Here is a 23,082-nt window from a genome sequence, read left to right on the forward strand (position 1 = left end):
CATATCCATCCAATATCATATTTGCACATCATATTGCATTCTTGATTTGGTGGAATAGCATCTTTTGTTGTTGCTTCTCTCTTGTTATATGGAGATAATTTGGTGTTGCAAATTAATGATTCAAGGTTCTTACTTCAACATGCTATAAAATCTTTGAATCTAGCAAGCCCCATCCTTTGTAGAAAGTTTTAACCATCAAGTTTTTTTATTATGATTTGAGTTTTTGTTTTGATCTTGTGAACACCCATTATGCTCATCTCTTGCATTTTAATACAATCTTGAGAATCAAAAAGGGTTTAAATAAATTTGTCATCCTATATTGCATGTATGCTTTTGGTGAGATCTAGTGATTGCAACACTTTTGGCTAGTGGCAGTATTTTAGGCTATCCCATTGCATTTAGGAGGCTCGAGGAAGTCAGATTTAGCTTTTGTTTCACTCAATTTGGCCACCATTTGCAATATTGGCAAACAAGGGCTTGAAGCTCAAATCCAATGAAAAATTTCTAGGAGTATTTTTTGGCACAAATAGGCCTTCCCATTGTGTTCAGGACGACTAAGCGATGAATTTTGACTGCAAATTCATCCATTTTATACAAAGTTATTTTTAGGCAAAATAATTTGCTCAAACACTTTGTATGCCCCCCCAAGTACTCAATGTACAAAAAATCATTTTCATCAAAAAAAAATTAAAATAATTTATGTATTGTTTATACTAGTGGGCAAATATTTTTATTTGATTTTATTGTTAATCAAAAGTCAAAAATCAAAAAAAAAACAAATAAAAATCATTATTCACTTGGTGGTCTACAGGCTTGTATGGGCCTACAGATCTGTGCGGATCTATCAATGATTTTGTCAACAAATTTTGCAGTGTGGTTGGCCACATTCTTAATGTTGGCAACTGACACTCATCCGGTGGCTACCATTGCATGGATAATGGATTAAGGTTGTCATTGATGGCAACTCTCCTTGGAAATTCTATCCGGTAGTTATGGATTTTGGTAACCGGTAGAGGAAGTGGTCCGGTATTCTGTCACCGATATTTCAAGATAAGCAGAGCACTTTTGGTCTGGAATCTTTGTGGTGATTGCGGTGGTCAAATTCTTGCATTGGATGATACGGACAACATGTAGAAATCATTTAGACATCATTTGGTTGATCCACATGTTTTAGAGATTCGGTCTAGGCCGACACCCGGTTACACGTCACATTGCATATTATGGATGGCCGACTTGATGAATGTTTTATTTTGTGATTGCAGATATATATGATTGATGTAGAAGATCTTTTTGAGGTATGATATGAGCGAGTAGTGATCGAGAAACCTATTTGGTGCAGTTTCACATGCGCATTCTTGATCCAGTAGCTGACCGAGAAATAGAACAGAGCAAAGTTGCAGAGGTGTTACAATCAAACTTTTTGCACTTAACCAGAACTCATCCAGGCATTGTTTGATGCTATTTTGGAATTCAATCATTGTAGTTCTCATTATAAATGATCTGTAAGTCGGTGAGACTTCCATATTGTAACTTGAGCAGTGAGCTCTAGGCAATGTGCCTGAATGCTAGTGCACTCCCCTTTTGTAATATTTATGTACTCCTAATCACAGAATATGAATATTGTGGGTTCCAATACCACTATGGTTTTTCCCTTTCCCAGTTTCCACGTAAAAATCTTTGTGTTATGATTTTGTGGTTGATTATCTTGTGTTCCTGCATTTTACTTTCTTGCATTTGCTTTCGGTGGTTTGAGAATAAGTTTGAAAATTTATTTACTGGTAGAACACTAATTCACCCCCCCCGCCTCAGTGTTCCTTAATTCCAACAATTGGTATCAGAGCCTAGTTCCTATGAGGAAGCCTAAGCGCTCGAGGAAGGTCCGGGAGATTGAATCAATGGAATCCAGTTTGCAAAGACAGCTTTGTGTGGCACTTGAGGATCTTGATGCAGCAAGAAATGAAATAAGTTCCTTAAAGACTTCATTAATGATTTGAAAGAACAAGTCAACACTTCAAGAGACAGAAGGAAAGAGTTGATGGATAAGCTGAAGGAGAAAGAAAAACAAAGCATGGAAAATCAGGACAAAGCTAACGAATGTGATAAGCTTTCTAGAGAGAATGTTGTATTGAAGAATGAGATGCAATACATTGTGATGAAGTTGACTAAGGAGATTGAAGACCGGAAGAAGAATGAAGAAAGTTTGACTCAATCATTGAAAGACAGATCAGATGAATGCTTCGGGCTTACTTATGAGAATGATCAGTTGAAGCTTGAGTTGACACAGTCAATGAATGATGAACAAGAACTTGAAAGACAGATTCTTGCCCTAAGAGATGAACTTGCTACTGCAAAATGAATACAAAGACAAATTCAATGCTAGCTTAGCAAGGCCTGATGAGATGCTGGATAGTCAGAGACATGGAAAAGACATGCGAGGACTTGGATATGAAAAAGGAGAATCCTCCGATTCTGGACAAAGCAATGCAAAACCTAATCATAAGAAGAGCAAAAATACTCTGGTAAGACAGCCTAATACCTATAAATTCAATGGTAGATGTTTTACTTGCAATAAATTTGGTCATATGGCAAATCAATGCAGAAGTAAGATGTATGATGGAATGAATAATGCGAACAATGTTCCTACCTTTACCGGTCAGTGTTTCATATGCAATAATTTTGGTCACAAGTCAAACATGTGCAGAGCAGTAATGAATAATTTTCAGAACAAAAGATGCTATGCTTGTGGGATGTTTTGACATATCTCGAACCAATGCAGGATGAGACCAAATCAGATGAATTTCAAACCTATGCAAAGAAATGTTGTTTGACGTGCATGCAACAAAACCGGTCACATTGCAAAATATTGCAGAAGTAAGAATATGAACAAGAATGCTCTGGTAGACAAGAACAAAGCTGATGAAAAGGGAAAGGCAAAGGTAGAAGAGATCAGGAACAAACATGAGAAGATGTGGGTTAGAAAAGATAAATCCAAGGCAGCCAGTGGATCTGCACCTGAATCCAATGCAGGATCTTCATCCAGTAACTAAGGCATTTGGCCTTAAGGGGTGGCATTTTCATGCAAAATCTTGCAGAAACCCCTAAAGAGATTTGTGATCGATCAAGGTTGATTGCAGATGCTAGGAGATGATTATCCGAAATTCATCATACCGATCTTGGAATCTGGTGGAATGGATTATGCTGAACTGGACATCCGGTTGAGCTTTACAGTTGCATTTATTTCAACTTAAAGTCAAGGTTTGCAAAGATTGGGAAATAAAGAAAATCAAACAGGTGCCCTGTGGAGTTTCTTCAAAACTTTCCAAGGCAGAATGAAGAATAGGGAAAGGATTCCTAAAGAAGTGTTGGACAAAAATGCAGACACTATTTGTTTCATGGTCGACAAGGACCAGTGCCATATGGAGGTAGTAGAACCAAGAACAATATGGATAATGCCAATGGGCTATGAGGTTGATGCTCAAACTCTCGAAAGCTATGCTCAACATCTTTTGAGCAAACCAATTGACTCTCAAGAACCAAAATTTGCCACTTTCAAAGAGAAAGATATGGAATTGCATAAGAAGTTCACTCAACCCGAAAGGAAAAGAAAAGTAACAAAAATGGCAGAGGTAGTGGCTGAGCAGATGGACTTTACCAGAGAAGCTATCAAGAAAGCTAAGGAGAAGAAAGCTCTGATGGAAGGAGAGATGGAATCAAAGAAGCCTAAGACTGAACCGGTTCCCTCCAAGTAAAAGCCTAAGGAGACTAAGTCTTCCCCTACTCCGGTGAAGTCATCAACAGCTCAAAGCTCATCCGACAAAGGAACACTGAAGCAAAAGAAGAAACCAAAAAGAACTTATGTCACTGTATCTCTTGTTGCATCTGAGACAGAGTCAGATGAGGAAGCAGAGAAAGCAAAGAAGAAAGGAGAATTTGTCCGAGTGATTAGGAAACCACAGTCTAGTGGTGCCTAGCAAAGCAAGAAAACAAAATCAAAACCCTCTCTAACCGGCAGACCTAAAAAAGGAAGAAAGCTAAGGACAGAGCTTGATGAAAGTCTTGAATCCGGCAAGGTGGAAGGTAAATACACCATCATTCCCCCATTGACTGCAAAAGAATTGACTGATGAAATAGTTAATTATGGCAATCTCAAGAATATTAGTGCATACCATGATAATTTTGATGAGAATGATCAAAGGGAAATCGAGGAAGTTGTTGTGTTGCATTTGCATAACTTCAGCAAATCATTAATTGCGCTAGAACATAGCATTCCAAAGGATCTATATAACATTCTTGATGCTGGAAGGCTAACTGCAAGCCCATTAGATAAGGAAATGAAAGAACATGAATTGATCAATATCAATGCTTGCATCTCTCAAGAAGTTGATAGGCTCATGGAGCTACCCAACAAGAAAGAATTTCCGAAGCAAAAACAAAGTAAACAGGCTTATGGTTGGTAGGGTTGAGGAAGTTAAAAAAGAAACTGAAGAAATATAGAAAAAGTTTCTAAAGAACAATCGGTTGCAAATCAACCCCAATTATGAAATGACTCACAGAAGGAAGATACCTCTATTCCGGAAGATCAGGCCAATACAACCCTTGATGCAGAGGACAGTCAAAATCCTTCGGTTGACCACCCGGAGATGGTGGAAGGGAAAGTTGAAGAGGCCAAGGAGACACCAAAAGATGATACTGCACCAAGTGGTGACACCGGTGCACAAATTGAAGAAAAAGAAAAGGATAAAGAAAAAGTTCATACTAAGCGAGAATTGGAAAAGGATGCAGGTAAAGAGGAATCAGATAAGGACGAGGTACAGGATAAGGGCGAAGAGGTAAATAAGGGAAAGCAGAAAACTGACGATGTCCCTATAATCATGGCAATTGACACACTGAAGGACAAAGGAAAAAGGATCCTTCCACAAAACTCCATTAATTTTGATAGACCTCTTGACATTGGTCAGTTGTCTCCAGCTGAAAGGCTAATGGTTGCTGCAACGGTCCAAGCTCAAGCTAGTCAGGACTTGGACAAATCTGAGACTGAGGACAAAAAGCTGATTAAGATAACTATAGATGTTTTACAAAAGGTGGTACCAGAACTGAAATTAGACTCAAATTCTAACCCCTTCGGCAGACTGTTACAGTTGATCAACAATATCAATACCAATTTTGAGTCATTGAAAAAGGCAACCACCAAGAAAGTATTAGACAAATTCAAGAAAGTGCGTATGCAGACATTTCGGAAGATGATTGAAGATGACAGAGTCAAATTGAACAAAGGACTGCAGACAATCTCTGAGGCATTGAGTGAAGGAGGAAAGATATACAAGTCATGCCTTATATTGGCCAAATTCACATCAGATATAGACAAGCAGATCAGTGTTTGCCAGGGCAAATTGATAGTATATCTCAATCGTTTGATTCCAATGCAGCCCTTACCAGCAACATAGAAGGTCAAGTGATGGCTCTAATTGATCAAATCTCGAGCCTTAAATTAGAAAATGACAAGATACTGAAGCCGGTTGGTGAGCTCCAGAACCTTATTGCTCCCCAGATGGACACCATGCTGAGCAACAAAGTTGATTGCATGAAGACAATGGCACAACCGGTTTTGACAAAATTGAAAGATGTGGAGATATATGCTTATGTTTTCAGTGCTTTCCTTACAGTTTTGGACAACTTGAAGAATAGATGGTGTTAGGCCCAATATGGAAAGCTAATGTACTGAGAGGGGAGGGGTGAATTAGTACTCCAAAACTTTTCTTTAATAATAACCTTACTGTTATGCATAAACAGAATAGTGCAGTAACATAAAATAAAGTTAAAACAAACAGATAACAATCATACATGATTCAATCCATAACACTTATATTTTGGTTACGCAGAAACTCTTGGTTAGAGAGAAAAATTGCGGTGGGGATGGCACCCACAACTTCACTACTGCAATAATAAAGATTGCTCGGTTAGAGCTACATTTAGCTATTTCTGATAGCTTACCTTGTTAGGAGTAACAAGATCTGTTAGATCTACCTTGCTAAAGGATTTCACAACATTATTCTGAATGCTGCACCTGGTTAGAGGCTTTACAGTTTATAGACTCGGTTAGAGTCTTTTACCCTGTTAAAGGTTTCTCTTTCAACTTCACAATATTACAATAAAATCATTGCAAACATCTGCAACTTTACATCTGAAATGTTATAGCAGATTCTGTGTGCTCAAAATAAGATTACCTTGCTTATAGCATACCTCGATAGCCCATATCGTAACTCGGTAAACCCTTCTATTTACTCTGTTCTTGGACTGTTCTCTGAAAACCTTCTCGGTGACCTCTGTGTCTCTGTAACAGTCTTCCTTCATACATATATGCACACACCTTGCTCTTTAATCCATGCTGTATAAATAGGTCTCTTAAAACGGTGATCCAATTCATTGCTTCGATCTTACAAACAAGATTTCTCGAATGAATAACTAAACAAAATACTTCATTGGTTAGATTGTCCTTGTAATCATACACAATCTTCTAGTGCAATTTCCAATGTATAACGATTAGATGTGCCTCGATTCTTGTAACACGTTTTCATATGCATGTCCAGGTTCAATGTATTTGGCAACACGTTTCACTCGGTGAATATCAACTCGGTGTGTTAACTTTACTGCTCGGTAGTCATAAAAAGATACTCGGTAAACAGCTCGGTGTATACTATGTTCTGTGACTGCTTTCTTCTGTAACCGACAAGACTGTGCATACCGACTGCATGATTCGGTAGTGCTAACCGACTAGAATATATAATATGACTTTGAATATAAAAACTAATGGCAACTTGATAAGTAGTAACAGATGGGATACCCACTTAGGATTTCTAAAGACCATTTTTGCAAATATCTTCAAGTATGTATAATATCAGATATATAACCTTGTATATAAGTTTTTGAGCAGCACCCCAACTTTGGCATTGCTGTCAAAGGGGGAGAGTAGAGTGAAAAATGTATAGAGAATGATACAAGTTTTTGGTTGATACAAGTTTTTGAGTTTTTGGTCTGGGTGGGAACCTTAGAAACTTTGATCCGGTATACTGGTTGACACTTAGTCATTTTTCATGAGTGTTGCCATCAATGCCAAAGGGGGAGATTGTTGGCAATTGACACTCATCCGGTGGTACCATTGCATGGATAATGGATTAGGGTTGTCATTGATGGCAACTCTTCTCGGAAATTCTATCCAGTAGTTATGGATTTTGGTAACCGGTAGAGAAAGTGGTCCCGTAATCTGTCACCGGTATTTTAGGATAAGCAGAGCACTTTTGGTCTGGAATCTTTGCGGTGATTGCGGTGGTCAAATTCGTGCATGGGATGATAGGGCCCACATGTAGAAATCATTTAGACATCATTTGGTTGATCCAAATATGTTTTAGAGATCCAGTCTAAGCCGACACTTGGTTGCACATCGCATTGCATATTATGGATGGCCAACTTGATGAATGTTTTATTTTGTGATTGCGGATATATATGACAGATGTAGAAGATCTATTTGAGGTATGATATGAGCAAGTAATGATCGAGAAACCTATTTGGTGCAATTTCACGTGCGCATTCTTGATCCAGTAGCTAACTGAGAAGTAGAACAGAGCAGAGTTGCAGAGGTGTTACAATAGGATTTTTTGCACTTAATCGAAACTCATCCAGCCATTGTTTGATGCTATTTTGGAGTTCAATCATTGTAGTTCTCATTATAAATGATCTGTAAGTTAGTGAGACTTCCATATTGTAACTTGAGCAGTGAGCTCTAGGCAGTGTGCTTGGCAGCAAGTGCATTCCCCTTTTGTAATATTTATGTACTCCTAATCACAGTATATGAATATTGTGGGTTCCAATCCCACCATAGTTTTTCCCTTTTCGGGTTTCCACGTAAAAATCTTGGTGTTATGATTTTGTGGTTGATTATCTTGTGTTCCTGAATTTTACTTTCTTGCATTTGCTTCCGATGGTTTGAGAATACGTTTGAAAATTTATTTACCGGTATAACACTGATTCACCCGCCCCCTCTCAGTGTTCCTTGATTCCAACACTTATGTGTTGGGCTAAGCACCCTACCGCCTTAGCACTAAGGCCCATACACACTGAGCACTCAGCACTCACACTTTAGTAGCCAAACACCTCTGTTTGCTCCACCCCTTTCAATGGTGCCACCTTGGTCCACCCAACCCACACATTGCTCCACTAGTAGTGAGTGGGCAATATTTTTTGCCTCGCAACGCACCATGGTCGTATGGGTGCCCAAGGGCTTGGACCCTAATTACTAAAAAAAATTCATTTCTTTCAACTTAGGAGTTTTGGGAAAATGGCCATAACTTATACATATGGTGTCAGTTTTTGGCAAACAAGATGTCATCAAAAGGCTAGTTTCGAGCACTATCTAATGGTGCAAGTATTTTTCTCAAATTGTGTTATCGGTGCATTTTATAGCTTGTTGAAGTCAGAAGTTTGTTTTGGGCTCCTCAACTCATAACTATTGACTAGATTCTCCGTTTTTCACGAATCTATGACGTTGGAAAGGTCTTTCAGAGCAATGTCATTCTATCCATGTACTTGTTTCCAGATTTTTCCCCAAGTATAATTAATACAAACATTTTTGTTTTAACACTCTAGATAATTACTTGGTTGTTTTCGCTCCTAGAAACCTTCTATTTGCATGGGATGGCTTCATTTGGGCTGCTTCATATGAATATATAGCATATTGTCCTTTTCGTACTCCTTAAGCATCTTTTGTAAGCATTTCTGTTTTGCTATCCCCCATGTGGGAAGTAATGACACCCACATGACACGTGTAGTTGTGGGTCCCCCGAGGTTGCGTTAACTATAGGCCATCTAGCTTACACACACCTTAACACCTAGGCGGAGCAATTCACTATCAGTTGGAGCTTTCGGCATAATGGTACCAGAACCATGGTCTCAGGTTCGATTCTCAGCAAAGAGTGGTGGCTATCCCCCATGTGCAAAGTAATGACTCCCACATGACACATGTAGTTGTGGGTCTTCGAGGTTGTGTTGATTGTAGGATATCTAGCTTACACACACCTTAACACCTGAGTGGAGCCATTCAATATCAATTTGAGCTTTTAATGTAATGGTATCCAAACATTTTGTAGACGCACTAAGATAAAGTGTCACACACTTGTAAATGTATTTGGGGGATTTTGCATATATGTTGTACCATATTATCATGCTTGCACTATATTATAGTGTCATGGGGATTGTGTAGTGTCTTTGTTATTTGCCAATCACAACATTGTCAAGTGAGCGTCCCTTCGCGAAAACAATGTACCTTAGTGATTCTTGCCTCATGCATGTGTGCCTTGTTGTTACACACCCTTTTTCAATTGCAAATACACTCATGGTCACTTCAAATGTTGTATCTTCTCCTTCATGCACTACTTAGTGACACATAGTTTCAATGAACCTATCAAGACTCTCCCCAGTCAGCATTATGGGGGGGTGGGGGACGTATTATATTATTTGTGCCAATGCTTTCCTTGGTTTCACTTGGAGTGAGTTATGAAGTTCATATTATGAGACACTCTTGCATTCCTATTATGTGGAGGCAATCTTTTATCCTCAGTCAATCAATGTTCTAACTATTGGCACCTATATTTTTAACTTGCATTGGTTGAGTAGTGATAGTTGAGGTCACTCATTGCAAATTCATATGCCATTTGTATTTTCAATTGGCAAATGTTATTGCCTTTGTTTGCCATCTAATCATTGTTCAAGTAGTGTCATTGGGGGCACTCATACAAATTGTTGCCTTTTTTATCCTGATCAACGTCCAATTTTTAGAGTTTCTTCATTTATAGCACTATATTAGTCATCTTTTGACAGATGCCTACAGCTTCTTCATGCTTCAATAATGTTCTTCATGTTCCTATGGTTGGGACACTGTTTTGGAGGTTTCTTAGTCCTTCATTTTCTCTCTTTTGGAGAGGAATTTGCTCCCAAAGGGTTCTTCTCCTTTTCTCCATTTGTGAAAGATTGTTTGTACATGGGTACCTCACCAAGCCTTGTTGTCAACACCCATCTTACATCTTTACATTGGTTTTTGTTCCTCCCTAAATTGCACTTAGGGAGGTGTTGGTGTGAATAAGGTTTTGTACCTAGTAGGGGATTTCCGATTTATTCACATAAATTAAAGTTACTTAGGTCCTAGGAATCTTTCTAGAAGTCTTAGTTGTCTAGATGAGATCTTATCTTATCATTATTTATTTTTTGATTCCTAGGAATTTAATATTTGTTACTCTGCATTGTAACGTATCTATCCAATATCATATTGTATTCTTGATTTGGTGGAATAGCATCTTTTGTTGTTGTTTCTCTGTTGCCATGCAGAGGTTATTTGGTGTTGCAGATTAATACTCTTTGGTGCTTACTTCAACAAAAGGTGTCTACTCCAAGATGTGCTTTTTAACACTTCATTTTCTCTCTTTCTACTTTTTTTTTCGAAGGGGGAGGGGGTTTCTCTCTCTATTTTGGGGGGATTGTTCCTTTAATGGGGGGTGGGGGCTTCTTCTATTGCAAGGGAATCACTTTGTAAATGGGTACCTCATCAGGCTTCATTTGTCGGGACCTATCTTTTCACCCACCTAAACTACACTTAGAGGGGATTGTTAATGTAGGTCTTTTATTTTTCTCATGTTAGGGGATATTTATTTTTTCCTATACATATCATTAATCTTGCTCAAGTCATATCAGATATGGCTAATATGAGGGCACGTACCAAAATCCATCAGCTACATCTATCACTCTCTCCCACACATGGGTAGTTGAGTTAAACACCCTCTTTTAGATTTTTGTGTCACCTCTTGTAACCACTATTCTATCTCTATCTGAGTAGGTAATGCCACGTTTTGGGATCTACCAAGTAGGTAAAACCTCTCACCTGTTATGAGTTGTTGGAATTAATGCACCTCTTGGAAGTATATGCTCGTATTTCGCTATATATACAGCACTCTCCTCACCTGGATTAGTTCAGTGAGTGTAATATTAATGTTTTCAAAATTCTCTTACAATTCTCATTTTCTTTCTTTTAGTATTCTCTCTCCATTCCACTATTTTGATCTTTGATTATCTATCAATTGGAATTGTGTGTGAATAAAAACTGACATCAGATCCTAGCTCAGTTATTGCTTCTTGCAGAATCTAACAAATACAGCAACAAGCATTCATAAAAAACTAAGGAGACGAGAGATTGAAGAAAAATTGCTGAAACTGAATGGAGTCAAAAAAATGTAGCGGCTTTAGTGAATCAGAGAACCAGAATATGAACATTATTGTAAACGAATCACTCCAACTCAAAGATATAATTGAGAGCCAAGAATGCCACGAGGACTTAGGAAAGAACAAAAACTTATGTTTTGAGAATATCACAGCATAAATTATGGAAATCGAAGAACAATAATGCTGACTGCAATGAAAGTTCTGGACAGACAATGATCACTGGCTGAAGAAAAGGATGATAGAACTAAAGGCTTATATTTTGGGAAACATTCATATCATAAACTAATCATATTTTCTTTGAGACTCGTTGATTGTAGACTTAACTGCACCCAAATTCCTGACACGTTATTAACCAATTAGCCATATCAAAAGATATCTCCACATTAACAAAAATGGATTACATTAAGTGTTCAACACACACCTTATTTTGTATAAGTCATGCTTTGTTTTAATTTTAACTACTGTAAACCAACATAGGATCAAGATAAGCACCATACATCTTTATTTTATAGTTAAGGTACATAAAATTATGTTTTCTACTGTGGATGTATCCTGTATGTTTCAGCCATTACATATTTATTTTCACCTTAATGGAAAATCTGAATGGTTATGCTAGATGCAGATTCACCAGTGCCCATGCATATTGACTCATGTCAACTCTTAATTCTTTTTCCTTTTTCATAGTATGGAAGAATATTGATTGTTATTAATGAAGGCAAAAACAAAAGCATGCGTCGATCAGCCTCGTTCCCCAAACATGCACAGGAACAGTGAAGTGATCAATATATGACACTTTTTGCATTCCTTATTTATAACAATTTATTATGTTCTTGAAAACCTTTATAGTACAATTCACTTAACTAAAATAGTGTTTCTCTCTTTGTGCTTGCATGGATGCATACTAGTCATACGTAAATGAATGGATGTATACATGGATGCATACAGACTGCTAAAAAGCATCCTTAAAGAAACTAATTGTCCCACATAATCTACTCTACTCTTCAATAAAACTCCTCGGAAGAGGTTTTCTGGCCCTTGTGGATCTCTGCATAAGAACTCATAGGTTGTGAGGTGAAAACATGCACTAAGCATTTAAAATTTTGCCAGATAGCAAACATTAAAGTCTTTGCATACAGAATATTAAGACAATAGAAACTTTTAAAATATAATATGCCTATAAATTATGTCCAGAAGATAGACCAACTTGAATAAGACTTTCTATAAGTTCAGCAGAATTGGGAAACTCTTGGAGAGATCACTATTAAGTTCCTAACCTAAGATGGTTTTGATTTCTTAACGTGATAAAAAGATTCTTAATCAAAACGAGTTTTCTTTAGACATATTTCAAATAGAAGTGACCTTGGTTCAGATTACTGATGCTCTAATTGTTGAATAATCGATTTTTTTATTCTTACTTTGATCTCATTATGGTATCTCTTCTCTTCACAAATTTACCAGATAGTCCTATATCTTGATTTAGCTTTTGCCAGTTATTAATTTACCATTTATTATCATTTAACCAAAAAATATCATCAGTCATAGACATGCAATCATCACCTTAACATCTCGATGTATGTGTCCATGGCTATGTAGATAATCTAGAGCCCTTAAAGTTTCCCGCAAAAATGTTGCAATGACTGGTTCTTCAAATCCATCTGGGTAGGCTGATTTCATTATATGAAGACAAGAACCCCCAGACATATATGGCATTACAACCCAAAGACTGTGATCTGTTATAAAAGAACAATGTGCTCTCAAAACATTTGGATGGTCAATCAAGCTCATTGTTTGCACTTCACGACGAATTCCATCCTGTACAAGGAAGAAAGAAACAATACAATAATTCTTGTGGTAAAAATGACAAACAAATAAATTATACTAGAGAAGTAATAAAACCTACTCAAAAATTTCAATAAGATCTCTTTTTGCATACTGAATTCACCATTCATGATAAATACAAATCACTTATAGATGCAAAAATAGAAAAAACCATATTTATTACTAAAAACTAGCACATCAAAGAATAATAAATATACAAGCCTGTTAACTAGTGAATTTGAATGAATGCTTACTTTCAACAGAAAATTATTGTCTCCAAAAGAACTAGTAGGCACACTAGTATTTTATTTTCATTGACATTGTTCCACAAAGATAATTTAACACATCTATTATCACCAAAATCAATAATTAAAAAACAAAAAACAAAAAACAAAAAAATCACATCAAGGTATCCAAGGGAAAGTAAATAAAATCTCCAAGAAATTGTTTTGTTATTGCCCATACCAACCATACAGCAATTTGAAAGTCCTTGTGGTTTCTAAAGCAAAATTTTAAATAGAAAAGGAGTAAATAGCTGTATTAAATAAACACTATGTTGTCGGTTCAGGCCTTGGGGCCTGACAATTCAGGTGTAGTTCAGCCCATATATGGGTCCAAAACCAGTTCAACTTAGGGGTCGTCCAGGGTCACACCCCAAACTTGCAGGTCTGTCTGAGATGAACCCACAACATATCTGGTGGGTTTTCACGCCCAAGTAGTGAATTTCAAAAAATTAACCATATTTTGACTTCCAACTTTGACCAAAAATGCCTCCAAAACTCTAAAATGTTGATTCCAGTGCATCTTAAAGACAAAAACAAAGCCATTTCTCTTATTGTGAATGCAAAATGATGTGAGCCATGAAGGTTTGTCAGTTTTTAAGATCTTCCTTTGGGCTTGGTGGTGGGGACTCCACCCATCGACACCATAATACATCACAAGAAGGAACATGCAAGAGGTGCTGCCCCCAAACCTTGCAAGGAGCACTGCCCCTCAACCCAGCTAAGGCCGATACCTCTAGACCCCTCCACCAAACTCATTTAATTTGCCAAGTACTCTCCAAATCTGTGTTTGTGAACCATGCTTCCAGTTTGCCTACAAGACTTCATCTACAATATCATCATCAGATTGGACAATCTTCCCTAATGTTATTTGATGCTTACTTGTTTACCTTGTTTGAAACATTCACTAGAGTTGAAGGATCTTTAGAATCATCTATATTCTGAAAAAACTATATTTCTATATAGGTTTCAAACCTCTCCTATGACAAAAAAAATTTCTGGGGGGTGATGTAGCAGCGTACAATGCCTATCATTATGTTTTGATAATATGGTTTATTTGACTATGTATTTGCTAGTGCCAGTGCCAATGCTAGTGGCATTGTTTGTGGTTCTTCTAATTTACCGACACCTAAATCATCTAATATGGATGATGATGATATTTTTGAAGACCCATATGATGATGCTTGACCAGTGATGGTTGATTGTTGACATTTGATTAATTTTTAATTTTTAACATATAATATATCATGACATTTGAGATTGACTGATTGACATTGTAATATTTTTTATTTTTATGGTGTTTTTGTTTATTATATAATATATGACGCTATGTATGGTATTTTGAACTTAATCACCGCTGCAACTATGTATATATTTCTAATTTTTATATGATTTTGTATGGATGAGCACAAAATGAACCCAACCCCCATAAAAAAATTTGACCAAACCCACAAACCAAACCCCTAAACCCGAACCAATACAAGGACAAATAATTTAGCATAGACAGTGTTATCATGTTAGCACTGTTATGTTGATTTAGCTTTGTTATTTTATTTGTCATTGAAGGTAGTGTAAGTTACTAGACAGTTGTGAACAGTTAGACTCAATTGTTACATCCTTGTGCATTCATTCTCGATATGAACTGTTTTTCTTATTTTGTACTTTTATTTGGTAATGTAGTTACAAAGATAACATCTAGCACCATTGCCTTCATGAAGTCGGGTTTGACTTGTAGAGTAAAAGTCAGGCATAAATTATTCATGACAATAAAAGAAGACAAAAGTATAGGAGTAAATTTGCCAACCAGTACAATATATAGTTGATACTCAAAGACAACAAAGCTCAACTCAAAAAAGATATTACGTATTTATTAAACATTTGGTATAAGCACACCTTAGAGAATTATTAATATGATACAAGTGCCCCTATAGACAATTTGTGTTAACATGGTCGTATACGACCAGAGAAGCTGACCAATTGATGGACAATTTGCCTAGCCTCCTAGCAAAGCACTACAAAATCTTGGAAGATTTTCATACCAAAGAAACCATGAAACATCCAAAAAATAAATCTTACAATGATGTCATGCACCAAGAGATTAATACCATTGAGCTTAAACAACAGCAAGACAAGAAGACAACATGATCGATGAGGGGAATAAAAAATTAAACAATCAACTATATTGGTGGAACAAAGAGAACAAAGAAGACTATCAAAGGCAGCCAGAGCTAGAAATCTATCGGAACAATTTGGGAGAAAAATTTGGGAGACCAAGGAAAAAATGAGACCAAAGTGTATGCCGAAGTCACAATTGTAAACAAAGAAATCAATGAGTTCAACTAACTTTATTAAATAGTTTGTAACTCATAGGAGAAGAGTGGATTGAACTTGCAACTTCCTCTTCTTGAGGAAGGATGTTCAAACCTTGCCAACCAAGTTGGATCAAAATTTGCTATAGAGGACTCCAAAAAATGGAATGAATCGATAAAGCCCCCTCAAATTAAGAGAAGTTTCTATTTTGAGATTGAATCCAAAGACTCCCTACCAAAAAGAAGAGAGGGATGTTACATCCCATTTGTGCCCTAGTTGTTTTATGCTATATTACACGATGTTAATCGTGCCCTAGGTGTTTCATGTTATAATTGAGTGATGATGCCCTAGATGTTCATGTTATAATTGAGTGATGATGCCCTAGATGGTATTTGTGCTCAGTACAATGAAATGATGACTTACAACTGTTAAAATGATGATATTTAAGAGGTTTACTTTTGTTGATAATATTTTTGAAATGTCAGAGTTATGAAAAATTTCAGGCTAATCGTTTGAATTGGCCAAGTGTGTGGCAGAAGTTTGTCGTCCTCCGAGAAGGGAGGGGAAGTATCATCAGGTTGGGAGGTAATGAAAGAAAGCTCATGCCATCTGGAAACCCTAACCATAAGTTGAGTCAGGTCGTCTCATGTTGACCATGTCTTTCATCAACCTATCATGTCAGGTAACCCTAATTTGGTCTTAATAGGAGTTTAGGATTTTGTGACTCTAGTCGTGGAATGGTATTCCAAGTTAATTTATTATTATTTTAATAATGAAATTTAATCATTTTTATCGCTCATGTTTTAATATAATTTATACATGTTTATATTAGTATACTCTTGTATATAAGTACGTATATGTATGTAGCGGGACATAATGACTGTGTGCTTGTATAGAGAAATATGCATATGATATATATGTATAAAAATATAAACATTATTTTGTCGTATAATATTGGCATTAAATATTTTGACAAATCTTTAATATAGTCTTTTATAAAATACATTATCAGGAGCCATGAGCCTTGAGCAAGTCTAATGTGAATTATCATTAGCACCGAATAAATATACTTATATTTATATAAATCAAAAGCTTCCTTTGAAAGCTTGCCTTATTTTTTTTAATTTATTAAGACTTTATTGCGAGGGCAATGGCATAAAGCCATATATCGAATGGTGGATTATAAAAGAAAAATAAATGATTTAAACACAATCATTATCGAGCATTAAATGAGGGAAAACGTTTTGTTGGGAACCACCCTAGTGGCAAAACAAATCGGCAATTTCATTCAAATTATTAATAAATCAATCAAATGCAAAAGAAACCTGATATTTCTAGAAGAATAAAAACTAAAGGCTTTTGGCGTGACTATTCTTATCTTCCTCGTCAAGAAATAAGGCATGGAATTGGTGTTGGGGTTGGAAAATGAAATTCACGTGATTACAATGGAATTAGGGCGAAACTGTTTAAACCCATCTTATGTTATGTGAGGTATATAGTTTTTATTTGGGAAACAATACGACTGTAATAGGCTATCCTATTCTAGGAATCAAGGTGACTGTTTTTTTCTTTCCCCTTCCTGTGATGTAGTATGGTTTAGCTGAACCTGGTGCATTTGGTGTTTTTTTTGTTTTTTGCTTTTCAACATTTGTCAAACAATTGGACAACTACCGATAGTATAAGTTCAGTAACAATGAACAGCATCGACGATTTAAAAGCATTTATTTCAATAATTATGAATAACAACAAGTTCATTCAATCTAGTTCTAAAGCAATGTCTCCCCAGCTATCATTGAATCAGCTAAGCTTCAAACTCCAAAGTATTTTGTTCTAATATATGATATCATTGCAAGTTATTCAAACATTCTGCTCAATTGTTGGCTCGAGTATTACGGGCAATTAATGTTGAATTCATCTGCAATGGCGGCGGATGTTGAGAGAACTTCATTAATAGTTAAAAAGGGAATTTACGCTCATTCAGTGTGGCAGATGAGCGAATTTGGTGGTGGTGATAGCGGTTTCTGTGCAGAGTTAGGCGGTTTTGTGTGGTGTTCAATATGGAAGCCAATTTCACACTCAAAACTTCTAAACTCATGCCTGCTTTTTGGGGTCCGGTTCCTGAAAAAACAGTTAGAAAACATGTTTCTGGCAAGGGATCCCCTGTTTTTGTGGGTTGTTCAACTGGTTCTTGGTGAGGAGGTGGTTGTCATTGGCCACAGATACCAAACAAGGGTGGATATTTATTCCTTGATTATGGCATGGGAGCTTGAATTTGGCTATTCCTGTGAGAAGGTAAGAAATGTGATGACGGCGATAGTGCCGAATGATTATCTACTTAATATGGAATCTTTGTTGGAGTGGGTGGTCTCGGGATGGGGTTTTAATGTTTCGAAAGGCATCCCAGAGGAGCATGTAGAGCTTCGAGGCAGGCATATGAGAATTCCTTTCCTCCGACACCAAGAAGAAGTTAAAGCAAGATTTTGTGACGATGCGAGGAGAAGGTGGGAAGGCTTGAAAATGTACATTCAAATTATGGAACTAGAGGAAATTATCAGGTAGGCGAGGGAGGAAGCCGGGGTGGTGGATGAGGTGCGAAGGAAGTGACTGTTAACCAAGAGCCTCTCTACGGAATTGGCCAAGCAAAATGAGTCGTTGGATTTTAGAGCAGTTGGTGGAGTGAACATGGTGGGGGGTGTTTCAAGCGCACCGAATGCAGATGAGGTGAAGAAAGAGAGATGAAGATACTGTGGGCCAAGATACCTCTTGGTGCCATTTCTTTTTTTGCTATAGTTTTTTTGAAAATCTTAGCTTTCAGTTAGAATTTGTTTGAACAGTATATGCCAAATTTAGTATGGCATGATGTATATGGACATTTTTGTACTCATAGAAGTGGGGTAGGGTTTGAGCAGGGTACTGGTTTGAGAAAATCTTTTTGTTGGTGGGTGGTTTGGAGATTTTGTGGGTGGTTTTTGGGGTGGTTTGCTGGTTTTTTTTGGATGAAGATGTATTGTTTTAGTTTTATTTAATAAAATCACAAATATTACTGATCAAAAAAAAAAAAATTCCGCTCAACAAAAATACATAAGTCCCAACACAATATCAACACAAGAACCTGCTATATCCTTGCAGTTGAAAAACTAAGTTTCCAGCCACTGGCTAAGCATCCATGTTGTTGAACAGCTACAATCCGCGACTCATTCCACTTTTCTCACGTCCCAACCAAGGCGTTGTAAGTCTCACAGTGGGCAGCTAGGCGACTGACAGACCACAAACTCTTGCAGCACTCCTGTCGTCTGATTTCCCCCTCAATATATATGCCTATGAAGCACGCTGTTGTGACTGCTAAGCGGCCTGAGTGCAGACATCAGCAGCAGCTATAAGGATGACTGGGAGCTATCTAGTGAGAGTCATGCTAATGCTAAACCCTATAATAATTCGATCCTCTTCCAAAAAACATTAACAACTTGTAATAACATTCTTCAGTGCTAGAACTATAATGGCTGCCCCATTCACACATTCTGCAACTTTTCCAAACTGAGCATTCACAGTTTACTGTAAACAACCACTTCCATCGATCCTCTCCAAGGCTAATTTGTTTCTATAATCTCCCAGACCTGGTCTTTCATAGGCATAGAAAATGTTGCAAAAGAGGGTGTACGTCCTCAAATGCCTGAAATAACTTCAGAGATAATCTCGAGAAAACAGAAACTCCAAGATTCACAATTTCCAAGATACCCAGCCAGCATTTAAAGCTCTTATTTATAACTCCATTTGGGCACAATTACCAAAGCACCATAAATGTGGGATAAAAGAATGTTATAATAAAATATTAATATTCCTTTATGTCTCCACAATGAAAGGGAACTTTTAATTTTTACCTTTAAACAGTAGTCCCAGCATTAATTAATCACTAAAGTTAAATATTTAAATTTAACTTCAAGAACTTTTTAATTTAATTGCCCAATTAATTAATGGCTCATTAAATTGGCAAACCTAATGAAGAATTAAATGCACCAAAATACTGACATCCGATAATGCTTCAAATATTTCTAGTCACTGAGCCACACTTGACTTACTATAAATAGTAAGTATCCGGAAACCCTGTCAAAACACCTCCGATTGGACTAAAACTGAGTAAGCGATTAATTTTTTAATTTTTTTAACACAATGTTATATAAATTATATATATATATATAGCCGTCCCCTGTTCCAGAAAAAAAAACCGTCCTGGAAACCCGTTTCCCCATCCCCCCATCCCGGAAACTCGGGGTAACACATTACTAAATAATTTATCTTTTGGGCTAACCTTACCTTTCCTTTTAACAGTTATTCCTAGAGGTCGACTTTGCTAAGTTGTGGCAATTAGGTTAGCATATATTTGTGTTTGGTGAAGGAAGAATCATGAAAGGTTTAATATTGTTTCTGCATTAAACGAATGCAAAAAGAAGACTCGGACGGAACCCTGAGTGTCTGTTGTTGGTGGGACGTAGTCCCTACTATCTTATCATTTCCGGCTCAATCGTTGCGTAGAAGGCATTGTGCATTAAGCAATCTGTTCTACAGCTGAAGGAACATTATCTCACAGACACAACAAACTAAGGGAATCATTTGGTGCTTCAGTTTGGTAGGTATTGGTATTGACAGTGACATCAGTCTATTGCACTCAGTTAGTCAATGCGTAGAAGGGATCAATTTGGTCTAAGAACATAGATGCCATTCCAAGGCATTTCCTAACCAGTTTGGAGCGGTGAAATCCAAGGATACAAGCAGTCATGTTCATTTTAAGATATGAATATTGTATGCATTTTGAGATTGATGTAAATTCATTTGTATCTAAAATTCATACTATTCTTATCTAAGATCAAGTTGCAAACTAAGTATTACTCTATATTTCATAACATATGGCCTATATTTAAGTTGCTATCAAATGAAGTTGTTTTTCTAAATCTTTCAAAGAATCTAAGTTAGACGATTTCAATTTTGATTATAGTTGTATTCAGAGTTGGTATCTTTCAATGGTATCAGAGCCACTTTTCTGCTAGCCTGTGGATTGATGAGTGACAGGGTCCAAAGATACAAGCAAAGGGAAAAGAAGGCAATGGATGATAGGGAAGAGGCAAATTCCCAAGACTTCATCAGAGAAATCAGAGAAATTAATACCGGCGTGAGGGATGCCATGAGGGAGATGGTTCAACTGTTAAGGAGAATGAGACAACAACTAAGTGTTGATAGGCCCACTCAGAATGATGCTGAAGGCAGCAGTTTGGGTGGAAGAAAAGTTTCAACTAGTGGAGAAAAATCTTCAGCTAATGGTGGGAGAGGTTCAATTAATATCATAACCTTCAGGGGTAAATTTCTTGACAAAGAAATAGCTAAAGGTGATGGGGAAGAACAACTTGATCTAGAGGGAGACATGACAAAACTTCATGATGCTAACTATGCCCTACGCCCTGTAATCCATGCAGATCTGACTTTCAGGACTATTATAAGATGAAAAAAGCAACTAGCATGGGAGGAAATGGTATATAGAAAGAAAGGATATCCAACACCGATTGGGAAAAATTACTATCCCAATTATTGATGGATCTGGAAACTTATCAGCAAGAGGTTTGTTGCAAAAACTAGATACATATTTCTCATTGAATCCTATGCTTATAGAAGAGGCCTTCAAATTTGCCACCTTGCATCTTGAAGGTGTGGCTCACGAATGGTGTACCATGGCCTAGTAACCCAAGGGCATGATTCAATCACTACATTGGTTTCAGCCAAAGATTGTTGGAGAGGTTCAAAAGGAAGGATCCAGAAAAAAATTTTAAGAGAATTGGCACAGCTAAAGCAAGAGATTAAGATAGAAGTCTACGCAGCAAAAATTCAGAGGCTAGCAGTAATGATTTTTGATGTGTCAGAGAAAAGGCTTATAGTCTTCTTTATAGAAGGCTTGGTTGAACCCCTCAAAGGGTTACTAAGAGCATTTGAACCAAGCACCTTACAAGAGGCTATCAATAGGGCTTTAAGTTTTGAAGATTCAATAACTAAAGATAAATGGCATCTAGAGCAAACAATTCCTATGCTATCAAAGAAGCCTCCTCAGGACACAATACCACCTAAGTCAAATACGATGGAGATGTCTAAAAATGAGCTGTGAAGAAAAAGGTTATGTTTCACATGCATAGAATCATGGCAACCAGGCCATAGATGTTTGGGAAAACACAAATACATCATATCGAGGTCATTTCAGATGAAGACACAGATGATGAGAAGGTGCGGAATCAAACTTGAAGTTGATTGAGGACAAGCAAAATTTGGGACAGGTGGACTGTGATGACCCCAGTTAAGGGCTGGGTCGACCAGGTCCTTTATTTGAGATTTTATTAAATAAATAAATAAAACATTAAACAAACTTATTAATAAATAGCATTATTAAATAATTTATCTTTTTGGCTGACCTTATTAATAAATAACATTATTAAATAATTTATCTTTTGGACCAACCTTATCTTTCTTTATGACGATTATTCCTAGAGGCCAACTTTGCTAAGTTGTGGCAGTTAGATTAGCATATAAATATGTGTTTGGTGAAGGAAGAATCAGGGAATGTTTAATATTGTTTCTACATTAAAAGAATGCAAAAAGGAGACTCAGACCAAAACCTAAGTGTCTATTGTTGGTGGGACGTAGCCCCTGCTATCTTATCATTTTCGGCTCAATCATTGCGTAGAAGACATTGTGCTGATCTATTCTATAACTGAAGGCACATTATCTCACAAACACAGCAAAGCAGAAAATTAAAAAGATAAGGAAATCATTTGGTGCTTCAGTCTGGCGAGATATTGGTATTGATAATGGCGTCAGCATGTTGTAATAAGCTGCCCTGACTGGAAGTTCACGCCCAATCCACTGGATTTCCACGCCCAGCAAGGTAAGTACCACATCCAGTTTTTGGGAAGGTTCTTAGACGCCCAGCAACAAGAGTTACGCCCAGCCACATATATTTACCACGCCAGCAATTTCTAAGTTCGTGCCCAGCCAAGAATAGTGTTAATGCCCCAATCAAATGTGGAATTTCCACGACCAGCCAAAGATGATTTTTACGCCCAAACAATGAGGAACATGCCCAACACTGGAAGACATAGTTACGCCCAGCAATGATGAGTCAAAACACCCTGTCAAGGAATTAATACGACCAGCAAATGGAGAATCATGCCCATTCTTTTTTAATGCTTCACATCCAGCTAGGTGTAAAACTCACGCCCAGCTTGGAAGGTTACGCCCAGCTACAAATTGATATCGCCTAGCCAAAAAACTACACCATGCCCAACCAAAGGGTTACTAACGCCCAGTGATGATGGTTCGTTTGCTGTTGCTGATTAGGAAGTTCGAACTGAGAGGGTTATTAGTAGAAAGAATGAAC

At 37.1% G+C, this 23,082-nt stretch overlaps 1 protein-coding gene across 2 annotated transcripts in view; it reads right to left on the reverse strand.

Moving 5' to 3' along the window:
• Positions 1-23,082, reverse strand: part of LOC131033809 (serine/threonine-protein kinase BLUS1) — a 191,948-nt gene that overhangs the window by 153,327 nt on the left and 15,539 nt on the right. For both annotated transcript variants that reach the window (XM_057965094.2, XM_057965095.2), the window contains exon 4: positions 12,820-13,074. In XM_057965094.2, the coding sequence (XP_057821077.2) occupies positions 12,820-13,074 (255 nt within the window). The remainder of the gene's footprint in view (positions 1-12,819; positions 13,075-23,082) is intronic.

The sequence above is a fragment of the Cryptomeria japonica genome, chromosome 3 (genome assembly GCF_030272615.1).
Source record: "Cryptomeria japonica chromosome 3, Sugi_1.0, whole genome shotgun sequence".
NCBI lineage: Eukaryota > Viridiplantae > Streptophyta > Pinopsida > Cupressales > Cupressaceae > Cryptomeria > Cryptomeria japonica.